The sequence below is a fragment of the Rhinatrema bivittatum genome, chromosome 2 (assembly GCF_901001135.1).
Source record: "Rhinatrema bivittatum chromosome 2, aRhiBiv1.1, whole genome shotgun sequence".
Taxonomy (NCBI): Eukaryota; Metazoa; Chordata; class Amphibia; order Gymnophiona; family Rhinatrematidae; genus Rhinatrema; species Rhinatrema bivittatum.
In genome coordinates this window covers 238965296-238983959 of record NC_042616.1, presented here as the reverse complement: position 1 = coordinate 238983959, position 18664 = coordinate 238965296, and the positions used below count along the sequence as shown (strand labels likewise).

Here is an 18664-nt window from a genome sequence, read left to right as displayed (position 1 = left end):
TTTTTTTAGAAGAAGTCATGGGATAGGTGGCGATGTCCTTTCGTGGATTGCAAACTGGTTAAAAGACAGGAAACAGGGAGTAGGATTAAATGGGCAATTTTCTCAGTGGAAGGGAGTGGACAGTGGAGTGCCTCAGGGATCTGTATTGGGACCCTTACTTTTCAATATATTTATAAATGATCTGGAAAGAAATACGACGAGTGAGATAATCAAATTTGCAGATAACACAAAATTGTTCAGAGTAGTTAAATCACAAGCAGATTGTGATAAATTGCAGGAAGACCTTGTGAGACTGGAAAATTGGGCATCCAAATGGCAGATGAAATTTAATGTGGATAAGTGCAAGGTGATGCATATAGGGAAAAATAACCCATGCTATAATTACACAATGTTGGGTTCCATATTAGGTGCTACAACCCAAGAAAGAGATCTAGGTGTCATAGTGGATAATACATTGAAATCATCGGTTCAGTGTGCTGCGGCAGTCAAAAAAGCAAACAGAATGTTGGGAATTATTAGAAAGGGAATGGTGAATAAAACGGAAAATGTCATAATGCCTCTGTATCGCTTCATGGTGAGACCGCACCTTGAATACTGTGTACAATTCTGGTCGCCGCATCTCAAAAAAGATATAATTGCGATGAAGGTACAGAGAAGGGCTACCAAAATGATAAGGGGAATGGAACAACTCCCCTATGAGGAAAGACTAAAGAGGTTAGGACTTTTCAGCTTGGAGAAGAGACGACTGAGGGGGGATATGATAGAGGTGTTTAAAATCATGAGAGGTCTAGAACGGGTAGATGTGAATCGGTTATTTACTCTTTCGGATAGTAGAAAGACTAGGGGGCACTCCATGAAGTTAGCATGGGGCACATTTAAAACTAATCGGAGAAAGTTCTTTTTTACTCAACGCACAATTAAACTCTGGAATTTGTTGCCAGACGATGTGGTTAGTGCAGTTAGAATAGCTGTGTTTAAAAAAGGATTGGATAAGTTCTTGGAGGAGAAGTCCATTACCTGCTATTAAGTTCACTTAGAGAATAGCCACTGCCATTAGCAATGGTAACATGGAATAGACTTAGTTTTTGGGTAATTGCCAGGTTCTTATGGCCTGGATTGGCCACTGTTGGAAACAGGATGCTGGGCTTGATGGACCCTTGGTCTGACCCAGTATGGCATTTTCTTATGTTCTTAAAACTCCTCCTAAATTTCTCCCAAAAGTGGTTTCCCAATTTTATTTAAATCAATTAGTTGTATCTTCACAAGTTGAACTGTAGAAGAGCAGTACTGTGTTTGGAAAGAACAAAATCCCACAGGAAATCGTCGCTCATATTCATTTATTTTAACCCTGTCAAGAAGAGTTTTTCAGTTTGCGGAATACAAATTCTTTAAACAATCTCCAGTTCTAGGCGGATAACAACTAATGTACACAAAAATATACATAAACAGAAAGTAGAACATATTAAACAATCATAAAATAGATATAAGCAGACAAGAAAAAGAAACCATAAAATAAACAATGAAACATAAAAAATGCTAAAAGGCAAAAACAGTGCACTATAAAACATAACAAATACTAAAAGAGAAAACAGAAAAATGCCATAGCAACTCTAGACCTGCAAAACATACTGCAGAAGATTTAGAGATGTTACACACAAGTTCTGAAGTGGAAATGCTCCATATAGTACTGATACAAATAGGAATGAACCCAAAAGTGTAAGAATAATTTCAAATAAATGCAAATAGAATCTCACTTTAACAAACAATAAGTTGTGGGACTGTCATGAATTTATTCAACATGTGAATGACCATCATATAACATTGGGTGAGCCCAATGAATTCATCCTTTCAAATTCCCTCTTTGAGCTAAAGTTTCATAATCATCATTTATAGTTGACAGTGTGTGCATTCATATTTTTTTAGGAATTTTTGCTGCATTTAAAATTCAAAATCTCTTATCAAAACGTATTATATTAAAGAACTGCACTTATCTGAGTGCCTGATGAGCCGGGAAAATGGTGTATCTCCACAGAAAAAGCTCAAATGTGTCTAATGTCCAAGATGGTTATAGCAATCTTCTTCCTTGCCCGATGTTATATTTCGGAAGGAAACTTCCTTCCTTCTTCAGGGGTTATTCAGATCACACCAGTGAATTAAGTAGAGATCCTAGTTTCTAAAATAATATATAAAATGTGTGAAACCACAGTAGAGCATACACACTGATATATATACAGTTGAAAGTATCCCAATATCATTAGAAAACACAACGATATGGATATTGAAATCATTATGAATATCGCATCGCACTAGCTGAGGGGCAGAACCTAGAGATATTATATCTCACTGTTATAAAGATGTCCATTAAATCCCAGTGCTGCAGTGCTACAGCTGTCCCAAAAGCGCTGCTTGAGTGTTCTGAAGTCAATCGGTGGTTTCCCTCCATCATTTTAAAAGCAAAAGGATGTGAAATGCCAGCTGTCAATCAAACATTAGCTTGCAGAAAAAGAAAAAACATTGTGTAAAAAAAATAAAGAGATATTATAAGGAGTGCCAGTCTGTTTTGTTATTTAAACCAAATGGAGCCACCATGTTAAGTTTGAATATTCAAATGTTCTCAGGGCAATTGAGCTGTATCTTTATTTATTTAGACATTTTATATACCGCTTTCCATGTGTAGATCACAACGGTTTACAAAGTGACATTCATAGTTATAACTCAACAAGCAAATAATGATTGGTTACAGAGGTGCTATTCGTTGTCCGGCATTATCAAGAGAAATTTTCTAGCGTATTTTAATTGATCTAGTGCATAAGGCTAAGGGTATAGGTAATTGATATTAAATGATAATTTTCATGTCTTAGTGAATTGTTTTGAGAGACTTTCATTCTCTCATTTGATTGATTCTTCAAAATTTGATTATTATTGTTTGTCCTTCTTGTTTTTGTAGCTCTGTCTATTCTGATGTTTTATGTTAAATTGTAAACTGTTTTGAATAGCCATGTTTTTAATTCACATTTAAATTTCTTTCTGTCTGGTAAAATATGTAATGCCTCAGGCAGAGAGTTCCAGTGCTTTGGCCTTGCAGTTGAGAATACTTGATTTCTTGTTTGCGTCAGACATGTGCACCTTATTGTGGGAATAGACAGTAGACCTTTATTTTGGGATCTTAGTGTTCTGTGATCATTTCCCCGCAGTAAGGATGATATTTTTTTTTTAAAGTCCAAAGCAGATCTTGAAAGGAGTGATCAAACTCCATGCAATGAGATACCATAAGAGCCTGCTCTTCCCTCGTGAAGATATGATACTCTGCTTAATCAGACGAACCCTGATTGAGCGTGTTGTCCTCCTCACATATAATTTAAGGCAAGGGCATTGCAGAGCATAGAAAACATTGCACAACAGGCAATTGGTGTATCATATGTTGACATGGTACCTGAATCACCAGCGATGGTGGTGTCCATAAATCACAGATATTACATGGACTATGTCCTGTGATGATGTCCTGAGTAACTCGATGTGCAGGTATCTGTGCTCTAACAAGACATTGTTTGATGTTCAGATCTCTTGTATATGAAAAAAGGAGAGGCTTGTTAAAAGTCTGATGTTAGCTTAAAACATGCCAATATTTATTAATAATCTTTTTTATCTTGTTGACCATGTTTGAATATCTTAAAACATACACAGTTTCTTCAAAGGCTGGTTTCGCCTTACATTGAAGTAGTCAGAAAACCATGTCTGTCAGAAAACCATGCACAAGAATGGGCTGTTTTCACTGCCTTGCTGGGATACCCACATGTGTGATACCGGGAATCCAGCTCACCCGATTGGTTTTCAAACTCCTCTCCATCTGAATAAAGATGGCGTAAATGAAAAACTGTCTGAAAGGAAATCCACACTTAAATAGGCGTGGTTGAAAGCTTTCAAAGTGAAGCAAATTGTTTCTGTCAATCTTCTTGCAACGTAATATAGTCTGAATGTCTGTTCCAGATTTAGTAATCAAAATATCCAAAAAAGCAAGTTGAAATTGATTATAAGTGATAGCAAATTTCAAATTAAGGTCTTCTTGATTGCGCCATTGATGAAAACACATCAAATGTTCTTCTGTATGATCATAGATGAAAAAAAATATCGATATACCTAGACCGTAAATGCACATGCTGAAAAAATGTTGACGTGTATACTGAAGTCTCTTCAAATTTGGTGACAAATAAGTTGGCAACTTCAGGTGCTATAGGAGAACCCATTGCTACCCCATATGTCTGGTGAAAAAAATCTGTCCCAAATTGAAAAAAAATTATTACACAACACAAGTTCAGCTAATGCAACCAAAAAGTTAGATGGAATGTGCTCTGGGTGTTCTCATTGTGCCAACACGTCTGATACATACAATCTGTAAAGCTGACTGTTGGGAAACATATGTGTACAAGGATTCTACATCCAAGCTGACAAGAAATATTTTAGAAGTTAAATGTCCACAATTAGACAGCTTTCTTAACATGTGTGCCATATCTTGTATACATGATGTAGCTTGACGGACAAACAGTTGCAAGAATAGATCCACAAAATGAGCCAAAGGCTCGCATAGAGATCCATTTGCTGACAAAATAAGCCTGAGAAGAGGGTTACTCAAGGTCTTATGAATTTTCAGAACGCCATAGATGAGAGGTATCCATGATGCAAGAACTTGCAAATAAGAGATCTCTTTTAATGTTACTAAACCCGATTGTTTGGCCATCTTCAAAAGTGTTTGAATCATATGCTGTATATCAGCTGTAAGATCTATTTCAATTTTAATGTAAAATCTTTTGTCTTCCACCTGCCTATGTATCCATATAGTACTGATTCATGGTAGAACTCCTGAAACATGAAACTTGGTACAGACCAACCAGTGAGCAGTTGTAATTACAGCTTCTGTGCCAATGGCTGTCAGATGGATGTCGAGCTACAAAGAGCTAGCCACTAAGGATAAAAACACACAAAATAAATAATCATTTAAAGCAGATCTAGGAATTCTCAGCCCTTGTTGTTGGGCAGAGGTTCCTGTCAAGGGTGCCCACTTTCATCACTTTTCTTTGTCCTATCCTTGGTACTGTTTGCAGAGAGGGTTTGTGAAGGGATTCTGAAATAAGGGGAATAGAGGCGGGGGAGGATATTTACAAGATGTCCCTGCTTGCTGATGACTTCCTATTTACTTTGACAGAAGCCGAATCTTCCCTTAGGAGACTAATGGGGGAGATGGAGAGTTTTGGAAAGGTATTTGCCCTTAGGTAAATGAGGATAAATCTGAGGTCTTGAATATACCATCCCCTGCTAATCAGATGGAGAATATTAAGAATCTTTTCTCACTTAAGTGTGTGAAAGAGGGGTGAAGTATCTAGGTGCATCACTAGATCAGTGTTTTAGTATGAACTATAAACTACAGCCCCTTAGTAAATACAGTCTCTCAGAATGTTAACAATTGAGATAGACTCAGTCTTTCTTGGATGGGAAGGATAGCAGTGATTAAAATGATTATCTTTCCCTGCTCTTGCTATTTTTTTCAAACTCTGCCAGACCCTATACCAGTTGGGACTTTTTGTCAGTGGCAAAGGAAGTTGTTTGATGTTATCTGGAAAAGGCATCCTCTAAGAGATGCCCAGCAAGTCATGTATGGGGTGGCCTGGGAGTACTTCACTTACAATCATATTATGTTGCAGCCCAAATACGGGTCATGATAGAATAGTACGGACAGACAAAAAAAAAAGATGGGTGAAATTGGAGAATAGCATAGGGGGAGGGGATCCCTTAGAGACTCTGATCTGGCTTCCTCCCAAAGCATGATTTCATATAGAGGTGCTTTCCCTGATTTCTAAGTTGACACTTGAGATATGGAACAAATGACAATGAATCCATGCAGGAGATACCTTTATATGTCTTCATTTCATTATAACAAAGAATTTCCACCAGGCTTCTTCATGGATGCTTTTCTTCGCTGGCGATAGGTGGGGCTCACTAGACTGGAGCAGTTATGGGATAGTAAGAGGCTAATACCCTTCCCGACCTTACAGCAATCCTTTATTTTGTTACCAGGTGATATATATATGTATATGCAGATTAGACACTTTATTCAATGTAAAGGAGTGAAAGCAAACAATTAAGGGGAAAACTCTACTTGAAAGGTTCTGTGACATGGCAGATAAGAAAACCAAGCTGTCTCTAAGTTATAGTATATGCTTTCTGAATAGGGAATCGCCACATAAGCCTTCTCGTGTAATAGCATGAGAAAGAGATCTGGGTCACCAACTGGAGGAGGCTTCCTGGGATGTTTGCTTCTAGCTCTGTCTCATCCTCCACTATTGAAAACAGTTATAAAATGCTGTACAAGTGGTACTTAACACCTGAGCACCAGAGGTAAATGATAAATGCTGGAGGGGATGTGGTCAAATAGGCACTTACTTATATGGTGGGAGTGTCCTAAGGTGACTGATTATTGGAATATGACATTTAACTTCATACAACAAATCACGGGGCTAATGTTTACTAGGGAACCTGAAGTTTTTTTTACTAAATATCCCAGTCCTAGAAATAGACTCACACTTTTCATCTTTGTTAAGTCAAATTATCGTGGCTGCTAAATGTGAAGTGGTGAATAGTTGGAGGAGAAGTCATCTCTCCATGGAAACACAGTTAGTCCTGAATTGATAAAATATGTTATGGAGAAACTTACAGTGCTTGCAGAAATTTGAGTTTCTATGCACCCCTTGAGCAGTGGATAGTGAAAAAACAAAACACTTAAATTTGTAGATATGTTTCCTTTTGATAGTTTTCCCTGGTCATAAGCTGTTTATGGGAATCCATACTATTATTGTTATTATCAGAGAACAAGCTCCAAATATAGGTAGGAGGGGTGAGGGTGGGAGGGAAATTAGAGCTTACATTATTGTTATCATTTATACCTGGTCACATTGTAGAATTTAACTTATGTTCCTTTCTAGATTCATTTACTTACAGAAGAGTACGTTTCTGTAATGACATTGATTACATTGGAAAAAACTTAAGTGAAACATGTTTTTGGGTGTACAATGTTTATTAAAATTTTTCAATAAAGCTTAAATTGAAAAAAAGAAAAAAAAAGCAGATCTAGGAAAGAGCAAGCCAGTAAAATGAAAACACCCAATCAAAGGCAAGTGTAAATAAGTGAGCCTTAAGAAGTTCCCTAAAACAAGCCAAGTTCATTTCAAATCTAAGCTCCTCGAAGTGCATTCCAAAGTTCAGGGTCAATTGCAAAAGGTGCGCTAGCAGGATTCAGCCAATCTAATATGGAAGAAAAATCGTAAAAGACTTGGTGGACGATAGATTTTTAAAAGAGAGCTTAAACCAGGCCAGTTATAAAGGGAACTCTTTCAACTTGGATCTCTAATTGTATTTCTTACTGCTACAATCAGTCTGGCCAAGATATGCAAAGTAAGCTAAAAGCTAATCAGGTTAGGGCCAAAGCAGCTTCCTTAGCGTATCTTTGCTGGGCTTCTATGGAAGATGTTTGCTGATACTTAGTCTTCCACTTACGTTTCACTGCTCCATTACTACCTAGAAAATACTTCCTGACAAGACAGCCATTTTAGTCAAGCAGTTCTGTGAGAAATGGAAGATAATAAACCAATCGCTTGCAAATCTCAGCTCATGATCCTCCACATGTGTGGCAGATTTTATACTGCTTGCTCTTGGAGAAAACTAAGTTGCACATCTGTAGCAGGTGTTCTCTGTAGATAGGATAATCCAGCCCATACTCCCTCCCATCTCCCTTAGACTTGAAATTTGCTTGATAATAAGACTGAGGAAACTTATTCAATAGGCATGACAGTAACCTGTACAGTGCAGCATTTACTGGCATAAGCTTGCTGGGCAGACCAGGTGGATCATTTGGTCCTTTTCTGCCATCATTTCTATGTTTCTAAGCACAAGACCTTGGTCTTTCTGAACTCTGAGAGAGCATTTTCCATCTCAGCACTGTTGAATTACATCAAACACTTGCGTGACTGATTTATCCTGTTCCGAACAACTTAGCTTTCCCTGAACAATCAGGGAGGAACAGGTTCGTACCTTCTGGGTCGGGAAGGTGATTGGGTGAGGAACTTGGCTGTCTGCCATAGGACAGCTCTTAAGAGCCATATATTTGGCAGAAATGTAGGGGTTCATATCCAGTAGGATGTTTAGTGGACAAGTTTTCTGACTTCCATCATAGTTGCCTAAAAATGGCAGAGGTGTCCCCAGAAAAGGCAGCCCCGGATCGCAGTAGGAGGCTACCGCAATCCTAGAGACCAAATTGAAAAAAAGGTATGGGGTGGAATGTAGAAGGGAAAGGGTTGGGGTGGGTGTGGGGGTAAATCTGGAGGTCGTGAATTGGAAATTTTAAATTTATAAGGGAAAGTCGGAACGGGATGGGGGAAGGGCAGGGGGCCTCCCAGTGCCAAAGATTTCAGTTTGTACATTTAATGGACCCTTGTTGCTGTGGGGAGGTTGACTCAACCTACAGGAAAGATCCTGTAGGTCCCTCCCAACAGCTGGTGGGGCTAGACTTGTACAAGACTGGTCTAGGGCTTTACCTACACCAGCCTCGTTCCCCTTAGGTTGAGCCCTCGAGTTCCAGGGGCCAGCAGGACTTAGGTATGAGTTTCAGAAAGAATAGTAAGGTGAGAAGTCCCAGTCATGGCTAGGGTTGGGCCTGGTGGCAAACAAAGGTGGTTGTGGTTGAGGCAGGTGGCAGGCTAGAATGGTTATGGTCCAGGCTGTGATCAGGTCCAATAGTCAGTCCCAGGGCAAGCGTGGGAGACAGTGAGAGAATGAGACACCAGGACAGGGAGAAAAAGGCAGGCTGGGCTTGGAGAGTTGAGGCAGGCAGACAGGATCAGGAACATGGAGCAGCAACTCAACACTGCAGAAGGCAGGTGACCCGTTGCTGATGCGTTGGTCTGTTGCACGGCTGGGATTTAAATTCCCAACCGTGTGATGTCATCTGCCAGTGCTGAACAATGGGATTTCTGCCATGGGGCATTTAAGGTTATATGCTCACACCTAAGGGAAGCCCCGGGAAGGAGACAGTGGCGGCATCCCCACCACGAAGCATGGTATGTTATTGGTGGCATTGGATAAGTGCGCCAGCTCGTGGAGACAGCCCACAAGCTGGCAAACAAAGTTGGAGGAGGCTGCTGTTGCCACTTGTGTTTCCAGAAAGGAAGCAGAGTTGAGTGAAAGTGTGTGTGTGTGTGTGTGAGGGCATGAAAGGAGAAAGTTTGTGTACAAGAACACCCTCCCTCCCTTCTCCCTCTAATCCATGACAGTCTTAAGACATCTGGAAATCAAAAGTTCCTAGGTATTAAAGTGGGGGATTATTTTATCCTTGTTAGTTTTCATTATTTGGTGGCGTTTAATGTGTCTGCTCTTTTGAAATATGTTAATTTGTGTTTGGAAAATTTGTAAAAATGTTTATATAAATTTTAATTATTTGACATTCTATTCATCAGCTATTTTGAATATGTATTCTTTTTTTTTTTAAGTTGGTTTTACGATTATTGATGCGGGGGGTGGGGGTTCTACCGTGAAGCAGGATGTGGTGGTCGCCTCATGCAGCAAAAACGTTTGTAGCTGCAGAAACCTCTCCCCCCTCCCCCCCCCCCCCAAACAGCTCTGCAGTGACTGCCTCATTTCCCAGCCTAAAATAAGTAAAAGTCCCACACAGCGATGCGAATAGAGGAACCGGTGGAGTTCCCAATCCTCCCCTCCCGGCAGGAAGTGAGAGGCATGGTTTATAAATGTGCTATTGAAGTTCCCACCCCCACCAGCAGTAAAAGGATGACGCGGTTTATTGATTTGCTGGTGAGGCTTCCACTCCCAACAGCAGGAAGAGGATGGCTTGGTTAAACGATGTACCGGTGAGGTTCCCACCCCTACCGACAGGTTGAGGACAGTACGATTTGTTGACTTTCCAGCAGGCAGAGAGCTCCACGTGGGTGCGGCAGTGCTATCTGGTGGCATACCAGTGGGGGGTTCCCAGGCCCCACCAGCAAAAGAAAAATGGCTTACTGGCTGAGTTTCCACCCTTTGCCTGCAGAGCAAAGGCTTGCCAGGAAGAAGAGCAAGTATAGGAGGGCTGAGGGAGAGGGAAAGAGTTGTAGATGAGGTGAGAGGGGATGGAAGGAAAAGGGAAGAGGATGTGAGTAAGTGGGAAAGGTAAGAATCTGTGGGTTAATGAGAGAAGGAAGGGGAAAAGAAAGTGGAATCAGGTGAACCACTATGGGTGTACAATGGAAAGGCCAAGCCTCACCCGAAGAAAAAGAGCAATGAGGCACTGCAGGAGCACAGCAACTGACTGGGAGGCAAGGCCACACCAAAGAAGACCTGGCTGGACCAAGCAAGCGATGAAGGGAAGGGAGAGGAGAGATTGGGATGAGAGAGTAGAGGGAGAAATAAGAGGGGAAGGAAGAAAGAAAGGTGTGAGTGAGATGGACGGGAGGGGAAAGGAGTGAATGAAAGGCGCTGTAAGAGGGGGAGTAAAAGAGATATAGGGAGCAAAGAAAAAGATGCAGAGTAAGGAGGGGAGAAGAGTGCATGAGAGGGAAGGGATGGGGTCTCACACCTGGAGGGTGGAGGCAGCAGTGGTAAAAAGGGCGAGACCCAGAGAAGGCCACTGCAGCCAAAGAAAGAAAGGAAGGAAAGAGAGAGAGGGCCAGTAGCTGAAGAAATAAAGGTGACAGAGAGGTCCCGGTAGAGCTGCTGGTGACAGAAGAAAGGAAAACTGGAGAGAGGCCTTGGCATGAGGAAGTGTGTGTGTGTGCGTGCGTGACAGCATTGTGCAAATAATAGAGCGAGGCAATGTGTGAGAGAGAGCATATATGAGAAGGAGGGAGCATGTTTATGTGTATTTGTTAAAGCGTGTTTGATTATGAGTTTTGCATCCCCACACCCTCTCTCACAAATCCACAACAATCTCGAGGTGAACAGAAACCAAAGGTTCCCAGTTATGAAGAATGGGGAATATTTTTATATTTATTAGTTTTAATTATTGGGTGGTGTTTGTGTCTCCTGTTTTGAAATATTTTATTGGTGTTTGGGAATTTAAAAAAAATTATGAGTTTTTAATTATTTGATCTATATGTCATCTGTTTTAAAATATTTTTTCATTTTGTTAGTCTGGTTTTACTGTTATGATTGATATTTTATATTTCTTGATTTTATTTGATGTTTTATGAGTAATAGTAATGTTTCAATTTTTCCATTGTTGCACTGCATATAGAGTCTGGTTTATTATGGTTTCCAATTCAGTTTTTGTTTACAAGCTCTATTTCTATGTTATGCTTTTTATTCTGTATTTGGTGAAGATCTGTCTGTGTTCTACATGGGTGACCAAGGTGAGGTATTCTGCAAGCTTGTAGTTTCTGTGTAGGGATCTCTATCAGCTTGGCTTGTACATTTCCTAATAATAGGTGTATTGGTGTTTTAAGGTCTGGTATAATATTTGCAGTTTTGCCTTTTCATAGGTAGGGTTGTTACTATATTTGAGTGCTGGCTTGGTATGGGAGGATTACTATATTGAAATTGTAGTTCAGTTTACTCATGATTTTCGGAGGGCCAAGTCCAACCAAACAGTTGTTAAAATAGTCCTAGTACCATATGGGTTCCATGTGTCTTGTTTGTATGGTTTTGTGGTTGGCATCATAGCAAGGCCTAGCAATGTAATATGGATGTTGTAAGTGATGATTTTATCTTATAAAATTCTACTTTGAATGTCCTAAGTCCTTGTTATTATTAATGCATAATTTTTAATTGTGTGTGGGAAGAGCTGGGGACTGGGGGCAGAGAACAAAGCCGTAGGTTTTGCCTAGGGCTCCTAATTCCCTTGCACCGGCCCAGAGAGAGTGCACCACACACAGACCCTCACCATTCACCCATCTCTTACTTCCCCAGGGCAGATACTGGGGAAGGTAGGAGGCAGGTGGTAGGGTACTTGGGAGTGTAACAGGGTTGCCAGCTTCTTAGAAATATTATCATTAACACACCCTGCCACTCTTCTGGGAATCCTGTCCCTGCCCTCCCCCCTTCCCCAGTATTTCAAATTACCAAAAATGCCCGACTTCAACCCCTTTTTGCCCTCTCACTGATTTGACCTGTGCCTTGGTGGGGAGGGGGGCACTGTCTCATCCCTCATCTCAGGCAGCAGATTGCCTTGAGCCGCTCCTGTATTGATGATTTATATTCTTGATTTTATTGTTTGATGTTTTATAAGGAGTGGTAATATTTCTGTTTTTCCATTGTTGCACTGCTTACAGTTGCAATTTCCAGTTCAGTTTTTGTCTGCAAGTTTTTACTTATACGTTATGGTCTCTTTATTCTGTATTTGGTGAGGGTCTGTTTGTGTTCTGTTGTGTGACTAAGGTAAGGCATTTTGCTAGCATGTAGTTCTTTTTAGTGATATATGTCAGCTTCATTCTGTTTTCCAAATAGGAGGTGTATTGTTGTATTAGGGCCTGGTGTAATAATTGCAGTGCTGCCTTTTCATAGGTAGGGTTGTTCCTGTTTGAGCACTTGTAGTTAGTGCTGTTTTGGTATAGGAAGTTTACTATATTGTAATTGTAATTCTGTTCACTCATGACATCATGAGGGCCAAGCTCATTACATTACATTACATTACAATAGGCCTAATACCATATGTCTTTTGCAGGGTTTTCTGGTTAGCACCACAGCAGTACATGTAAATATAATATTACATGTTGTAATTGTTATTTTTACTTCAGAGAAATGTACTTTGAATGTTCTTTTTGTATAAAATCTGTTATTATAAATGCATAATTGTGTGTGGGAAGGACTGGAAGGAGAGGGGCACAAAGCTGCAAGTTTTGCCTAGGGCACCTAATATGCTTGCACTGGTCCTGGGAAGGGTTAGAAAGAAGGAGACTGGAGGATGTAGAGGAGGAGGAGGAGGAGATTTGAGAATGGCTGGACGAAATGGAGGGGAGAAAGGCTGGACGAAATGGAGGGGAGGGGAGACAAGAAGGAAGGAATTCTGGCATAGGAGAGCAGAGAAATTCTATTCTATTCAGATTCTATCCTGATTTCCTTCGAAAGGACCCAAAGCAGCAAACTGGATAGGAGAGGCGGAAAGGAGAATGGCGAGAGTGTGGTGGATAGATGCTTCTCGGTGAGGTGATGGAGATAGGGATGGTGTTGGAATTTAAGAAAGCATGGGACAAGTACAGGGAATGTGTGAGGGAGAAGAAGGGATATAAAACTGTGGGAGGTATAGATGAGCAGACTGGATGAGCCATATGGTCTTTATTTGTCATCATGTATTTATGGAGGGGTAGAATATGAGAAAATTGGAACTGGAGAGGAGAGCAAGGAGGAGAAGAGAGACTGGAATGATAGAAGGAAGACAAGAGGAAAACCTCGAGGAGATGTGTGCTGCAAGGAATGGGAGAATGGATGAGAGACCAGAAAGATGGGGAGAGAAGAAGATATACCAGGGAAGTCACATCAGGTAAAAGGAGCAGAGTGGAAGGGGAGAGATGGGCTGTAGAGCAGGGTTGGATAAGAGGAACTGTCCCCTGCTATGCTGTCTAAAGACTCCACCAGCACCACTTATTATCACTGTATCCCCATCAGCCCCTCAAGGACTGAAGTCTCCAACTTTCAGTTGCCTCCTGGTTTCTGCTACTGCTGCTGCCAGTGATAATCATCACCTGTCATCCTGCAGTGGGAATTATAATAAATGGTTCTATCACCAGCAGCTGTATCTAAGAGGCTGCAAAACAAAAGGATATGATCCTCCTTGTCTGCTGTGTCTGCATGGTTGACCTTGACTCCGTCTCTGGGTTCCTTCTTGCCATTGCTTTCCTAGTGACCCAGCTGCCTTTCATTTCCTTCTGTCTAGCTCTCATCAACATTTCAACAGCATTCTACTTCCACCTCCTGCTACTTCTATAGCTATGTCTTTAATTCCTTTTCCATTTCCCTTCCATCTGTCCAAAATGATGCCAGTTATTTATCATTCAGGGAAAAGGTAAAACTATGCTATTTCATAAGGCTTTTGGTTAAAGCAGTTGAATGCACTGGACTCTTTAAGGTTCTCAGAATGGTGTTTTATGTTATTTATTGTGGTTTATTTCTAGGTTTGTATTTTTATTATATTGTTTTTTATGTATTTTATGTAGCAGCTATGCACTTTAACAGACGCTAAGCTGTGTATATAAATTTTAAGAGAATGTTTACAAATTTATCATGAGGTCTTCTACTTGTCACCTTCGCATACTCCAATGTATATCTTAATCTCTCGTCTCCCTCTTATTTCCTCCTCCAAGTTACACATCCTTGTTATAATGTAACTTTACTCTCCTTCAAATTGTTTTTACTGTTTGGTTGGTTATAGTTCCTTATTGTTTGATGTAAACCGAGTTGATTTGATTTGTATGAAGAAATTCGGTATAGAAAAGCCTTTAATAAATAAATAAAATAAAATGTATTTATATATTTAACTTTGAAAGTAGATGCCTTTATATGAAATCCAAATAAACGTAATTGGAATCCAAACGGAACATTTTTATGGATTTTGCGGAATGCAAGCACTTTAGATAAATAAATAAATTTCCCTCTGTTGATTTCTTTTCTTTTCCTGCTCAGCATTGTGCTCTTCTTCTGGATCCTACCCTGTTGCAACTGTTTTCTCCCCCTTTCACCCAGCACATTGTCGACATTAGTTTGGGGTAATCCTTTCAATGTAATCTATCTTTCCTCTGCCACATCTCCTGTCTGCATCAACACTGCCCTCTGGAATGGCCATATAATCTCCAAGAAGTCCACAATGCCTCTTTACCTCTTTCTCCAGCATGATGTTTCCTTACTTGCTGTGACTGGGACCTGAATCCCACCTTACGAGTCTGCTACAACAGCTTCTCCTCTTTTCTTTACTCTAATTCCACATATCCTTGACCTAGGGGATAGTGTGGGACTTCTGCTTTTCCCACGTCTAGTGCTCTATCTTCCTTCTCTTCTTCTCCCTCATCCCCCATGTTCTCACACCCCATCTCGTTAAAATTCCATTTTCTGTTTTTTTCAGTTCTGGCCATAGGTAGCAGAAAAATATAAAAATAAGTTATTCAGGCATACCCGGAGGTTTGAAAACCTTTTTATTTTTATAAATAAGATTTAATAATTGAAATATATAATAGAAACTGGCTTTATGGTGCATAGTAAGTAATGTAATTAGATTTAAATAAATGCAAATGTGCCATAGAAGTACCGCTCAATTTTGTAGCACTTGCCATAAAAATCTGTTCATGAGCTTCCAGAGAAAAAACAAAGCCTTGGCTAGATATAGATAGAAATCCAAAGGAATGTTAGGAAAAAACAATTTATAGCCATTTCTGTAACACCATGAAAAACGTTCCTTCAGGACCCCAAATATTTATTTTATTTTTAATTTTTATATACCAAAGTTCTTGTATCAGATACAAATCACTCCGGTTTACATAAAACAGTGAGATGCCCAAACGGAAGGGGCTTTACATATAACTATAAGACAACTGGCTTTACATATAACTATAAAACTATAATAACAACGTACAACTGGAACATGGTATAGAGATAGTTACAAGAGAAGGAAAAACTTTTGATATCAATATCATATTATAGTGATAAATAACAATGGGTATGGTAGATTTGAAAATAAGCTAAAATAAATAAAGGTAAAAGTAATGCATTAAAACAGTATAAATGCGAAAGTAATAAGCGCAGTATATACAATAAAGCATATTATCTTAATGGGGGAACATGTGGAAGCATTGATTTGATTGAAAACTCTGTTGTATATTACACGAGAATGCGAGCATCTAGGCTGCGATTGAAAACTCTGTTGTATATTACACGAGAATGCGAGCAACTAGGCTGCGAATATGACAATCTGCTTAAGTCTGTGTGTGTATCGGCACCCCTACCCACAGTCTGACTAATACTTGCTTTTACTTTTCCTCCGTAAACATATCCAGTTTTACTTGTGATGTAATTTGTTTTTCAAGCCATGATTTTCTCCATTGGCAAAGCGATCTATAAATGCATCACACTAAATACAGAATCCCAGAGTTGAAATTCATTTTCTCATTCATCCTATAGTTACATTGCAAATTATGCTTTTCTATTCAAAGTCTTTTTTACAATTATGTTTTATGCTGTTGTAGGAGCGAAAGCTTGAGAGACACTGTCGTTCTGCTGCAACCTGCAATGCCTTGTATATTACACTGCTGGCTAAAATGATCACAAGGTTAGTTGCAATTATTTTAGGCATCCTTGTGTGCTTCCTTTCAGTCAATTGATTTCTCTGTGTATAAAATGCACATTCAGGATGTTCTAGCAAAGGGAAATGAAATCTTCAGCATATAAATTGAAGAACCCACTGTATCATTAGGAAGAGTAATTTATAACACCCTGTGTAACTAATGTGTCACCAGAGTATATAGGGTTTGCTTTGAAAAAAGGTTGCACCTGTGTTTGCATCATCTAATTTGTGCAGGTTAATTTATACACATACTTATTAAAGTCAAAAGTATGCACATAAATCCCAACGCTGCCCCCTGGAATGCCTGTCTCTTGTGTACATAGAAGTGTGTGAGAAATCAGCTTTTCCACATATCTTTATGTGAACAAAACTCGCTTTGTTTAATAAGGAGCCATTTATGTGCATAAACTTGTGGTTTCTGGACATAAAGTGCTTTGAAAATTACCCCCATGAGGAACTAGCAGAATTATCCATGGATATGTATCAGTGTGTTTTTCTCTGTTTATTAGACAGTTACACCAGTGTGAGAAGGAAAGTTTCTTTCAGCAAATGGAATTAGCTAAGTACTCTGCACACAAAGATGCAGCAGATTAGTACAGTCCGAGGCTGCTTTAAATAGCTGAAATTCATGTGTGATGAAAGCTGACCTTTCAGTTCCTTGTGTTTTTGGCCAGTGCTGGAACAACAAGAAGCACTGATGAGGTTCTGCAGCAGTGTTTGCAGTGCCAGGATACAGTGTCTCTGTACAAGATGGTCCTGTGCTTTGTTCAGGAGACCACGCTGAGCCAGGGAGATAAGGACCTCATGAAGGAGGTAAGTGCACAGTGTCAACTAAATTGTGCAAGTGTATTTCCTGCATGTGATGATGTCATGCATAATTGGGATGGGGATACAGTAGGGGAGGGGGGAGCTCACTGTTTTTTTTATAGTTTCAATGTGTTTTCAATTTTGGAAGATGTTTGGGAAATTCCATGTCTGGGTAATAGTGTTTATGTGGTTCCATGTTTGTGGATGTAGTCTGTGGTTTATTTGTGATTTTATATTGATTATAGTATATGCTGTTTTTTTATTGGTTGTAGTTTATATTGTAATCCATTTTGAGTTAAATTAAAAAAAAATGGTATAGAAATATAAATGAATATAAGAAAAAATGTGTTGCATGGCTTTCTAAGTTACATAATAATTACAGAGTGGAAGAGGAGCCAGCAAGGGAAGAGAGGAGGGAGATGACTCCAGTGCTCCCTAGAAGCTCCTCCTCCTCACTTCCTCCACAGGCAATAACAGTTTCCCTGGCTGAGAACAGGTATTTTCTTGCCACCACCCACCCCCACCCCTCAATGTCAGCACCGGCTACTGCCCCTTAAGAAGTGAAGACTGCAAGAGGAGCCAGCAGCAGCAAGAAAGAAGAGAAGGAAGACCCCCACAGTGCTCCCTAGGGGGTCCTCTTCTCCCTCCCCTCTGCAACTCACAACAGGGGCCAGGAAGAGAACATCAAGGGAGATGAGGGAGATCCATATGATACATCCCAGAAGCTCCTCCTCTCCCCCTTTCTCCTTTACACCAACAGCTTTCTGTACTGAGAACCTGCCCCATCCCCACCTTCTTCAGTTTGCATTGGTGATGGCCTCTTCGTGCACAACTTTGTGCACATCTCTACAAAGATCAGCAGCCATAAGCCATCAATGAAGCCCTGCCCTGAGTTATATCATTCCAACATTCTGAAAATAAGTTATATCATCAAACAATAAGAAATAATTTAAATACCCTAAATATGAGATAACTGCCGATGACAGAGAAACCTATAAATGTTCTAAGTGTAATTCAGCTCTCAAAGAGAAGCCATTTAAGTCTTCTAAATGTGATACAACTCTCAAAGCAAAACCACTCAAATGTTTAAAATTGACACCGCTATCAAAGAGAGATAATCTCAGTCAGGAAGAAACTTTGAAGCATTCTAAATGTGATACAGCTCTCAAGCAAAAAGAAATCCTCACACCTTTGAGAAACCTTACCCATTAATCAACATTATGAGACTCCAAATCAATGTGATCTACATGATTATATACACATTGAACATATACTATATAGAAACCCTCTTCCCACTTCCATGAATACATAATGACCAATTATACTGAACAATTAACAAAACTACAACCCAAAGAATGGATACCCAACCCACCACATCCCAAACACTCTTAAACATACCTAAGCTAATCAACACGATCATCGTCTGGGTCAAGGCTCAAACTCTGCCCCACCAAAATACCAAATGACTCATACCCCTGTCCCCTTCTCCCCACCCCACCAACTAACAATCCAGACAATTTATCACTGTCCACTGCACACCTCACCAAATGAACACAA

The 18664-nt window shown here is 39.9% G+C and overlaps 1 protein-coding gene across 6 annotated transcripts in view; it reads left to right on the top strand.

The window, feature by feature from the left end:
- The window catches only part of NPHP3 (nephrocystin 3), a 232133-nt gene that overhangs the window by 142566 nt on the left and 70903 nt on the right, over positions 1 to 18664 (top strand). For all 6 annotated transcript variants that reach the window (XM_029589318.1, XM_029589315.1, XM_029589314.1 and 3 more), the window contains 2 exons: positions 16203 to 16285; positions 16975 to 17113. In XM_029589318.1, the coding sequence (XP_029445178.1) occupies positions 16203 to 16285; positions 16975 to 17113 (222 nt within the window). The remainder of the gene's footprint in view (positions 1 to 16202; positions 16286 to 16974; positions 17114 to 18664) is intronic.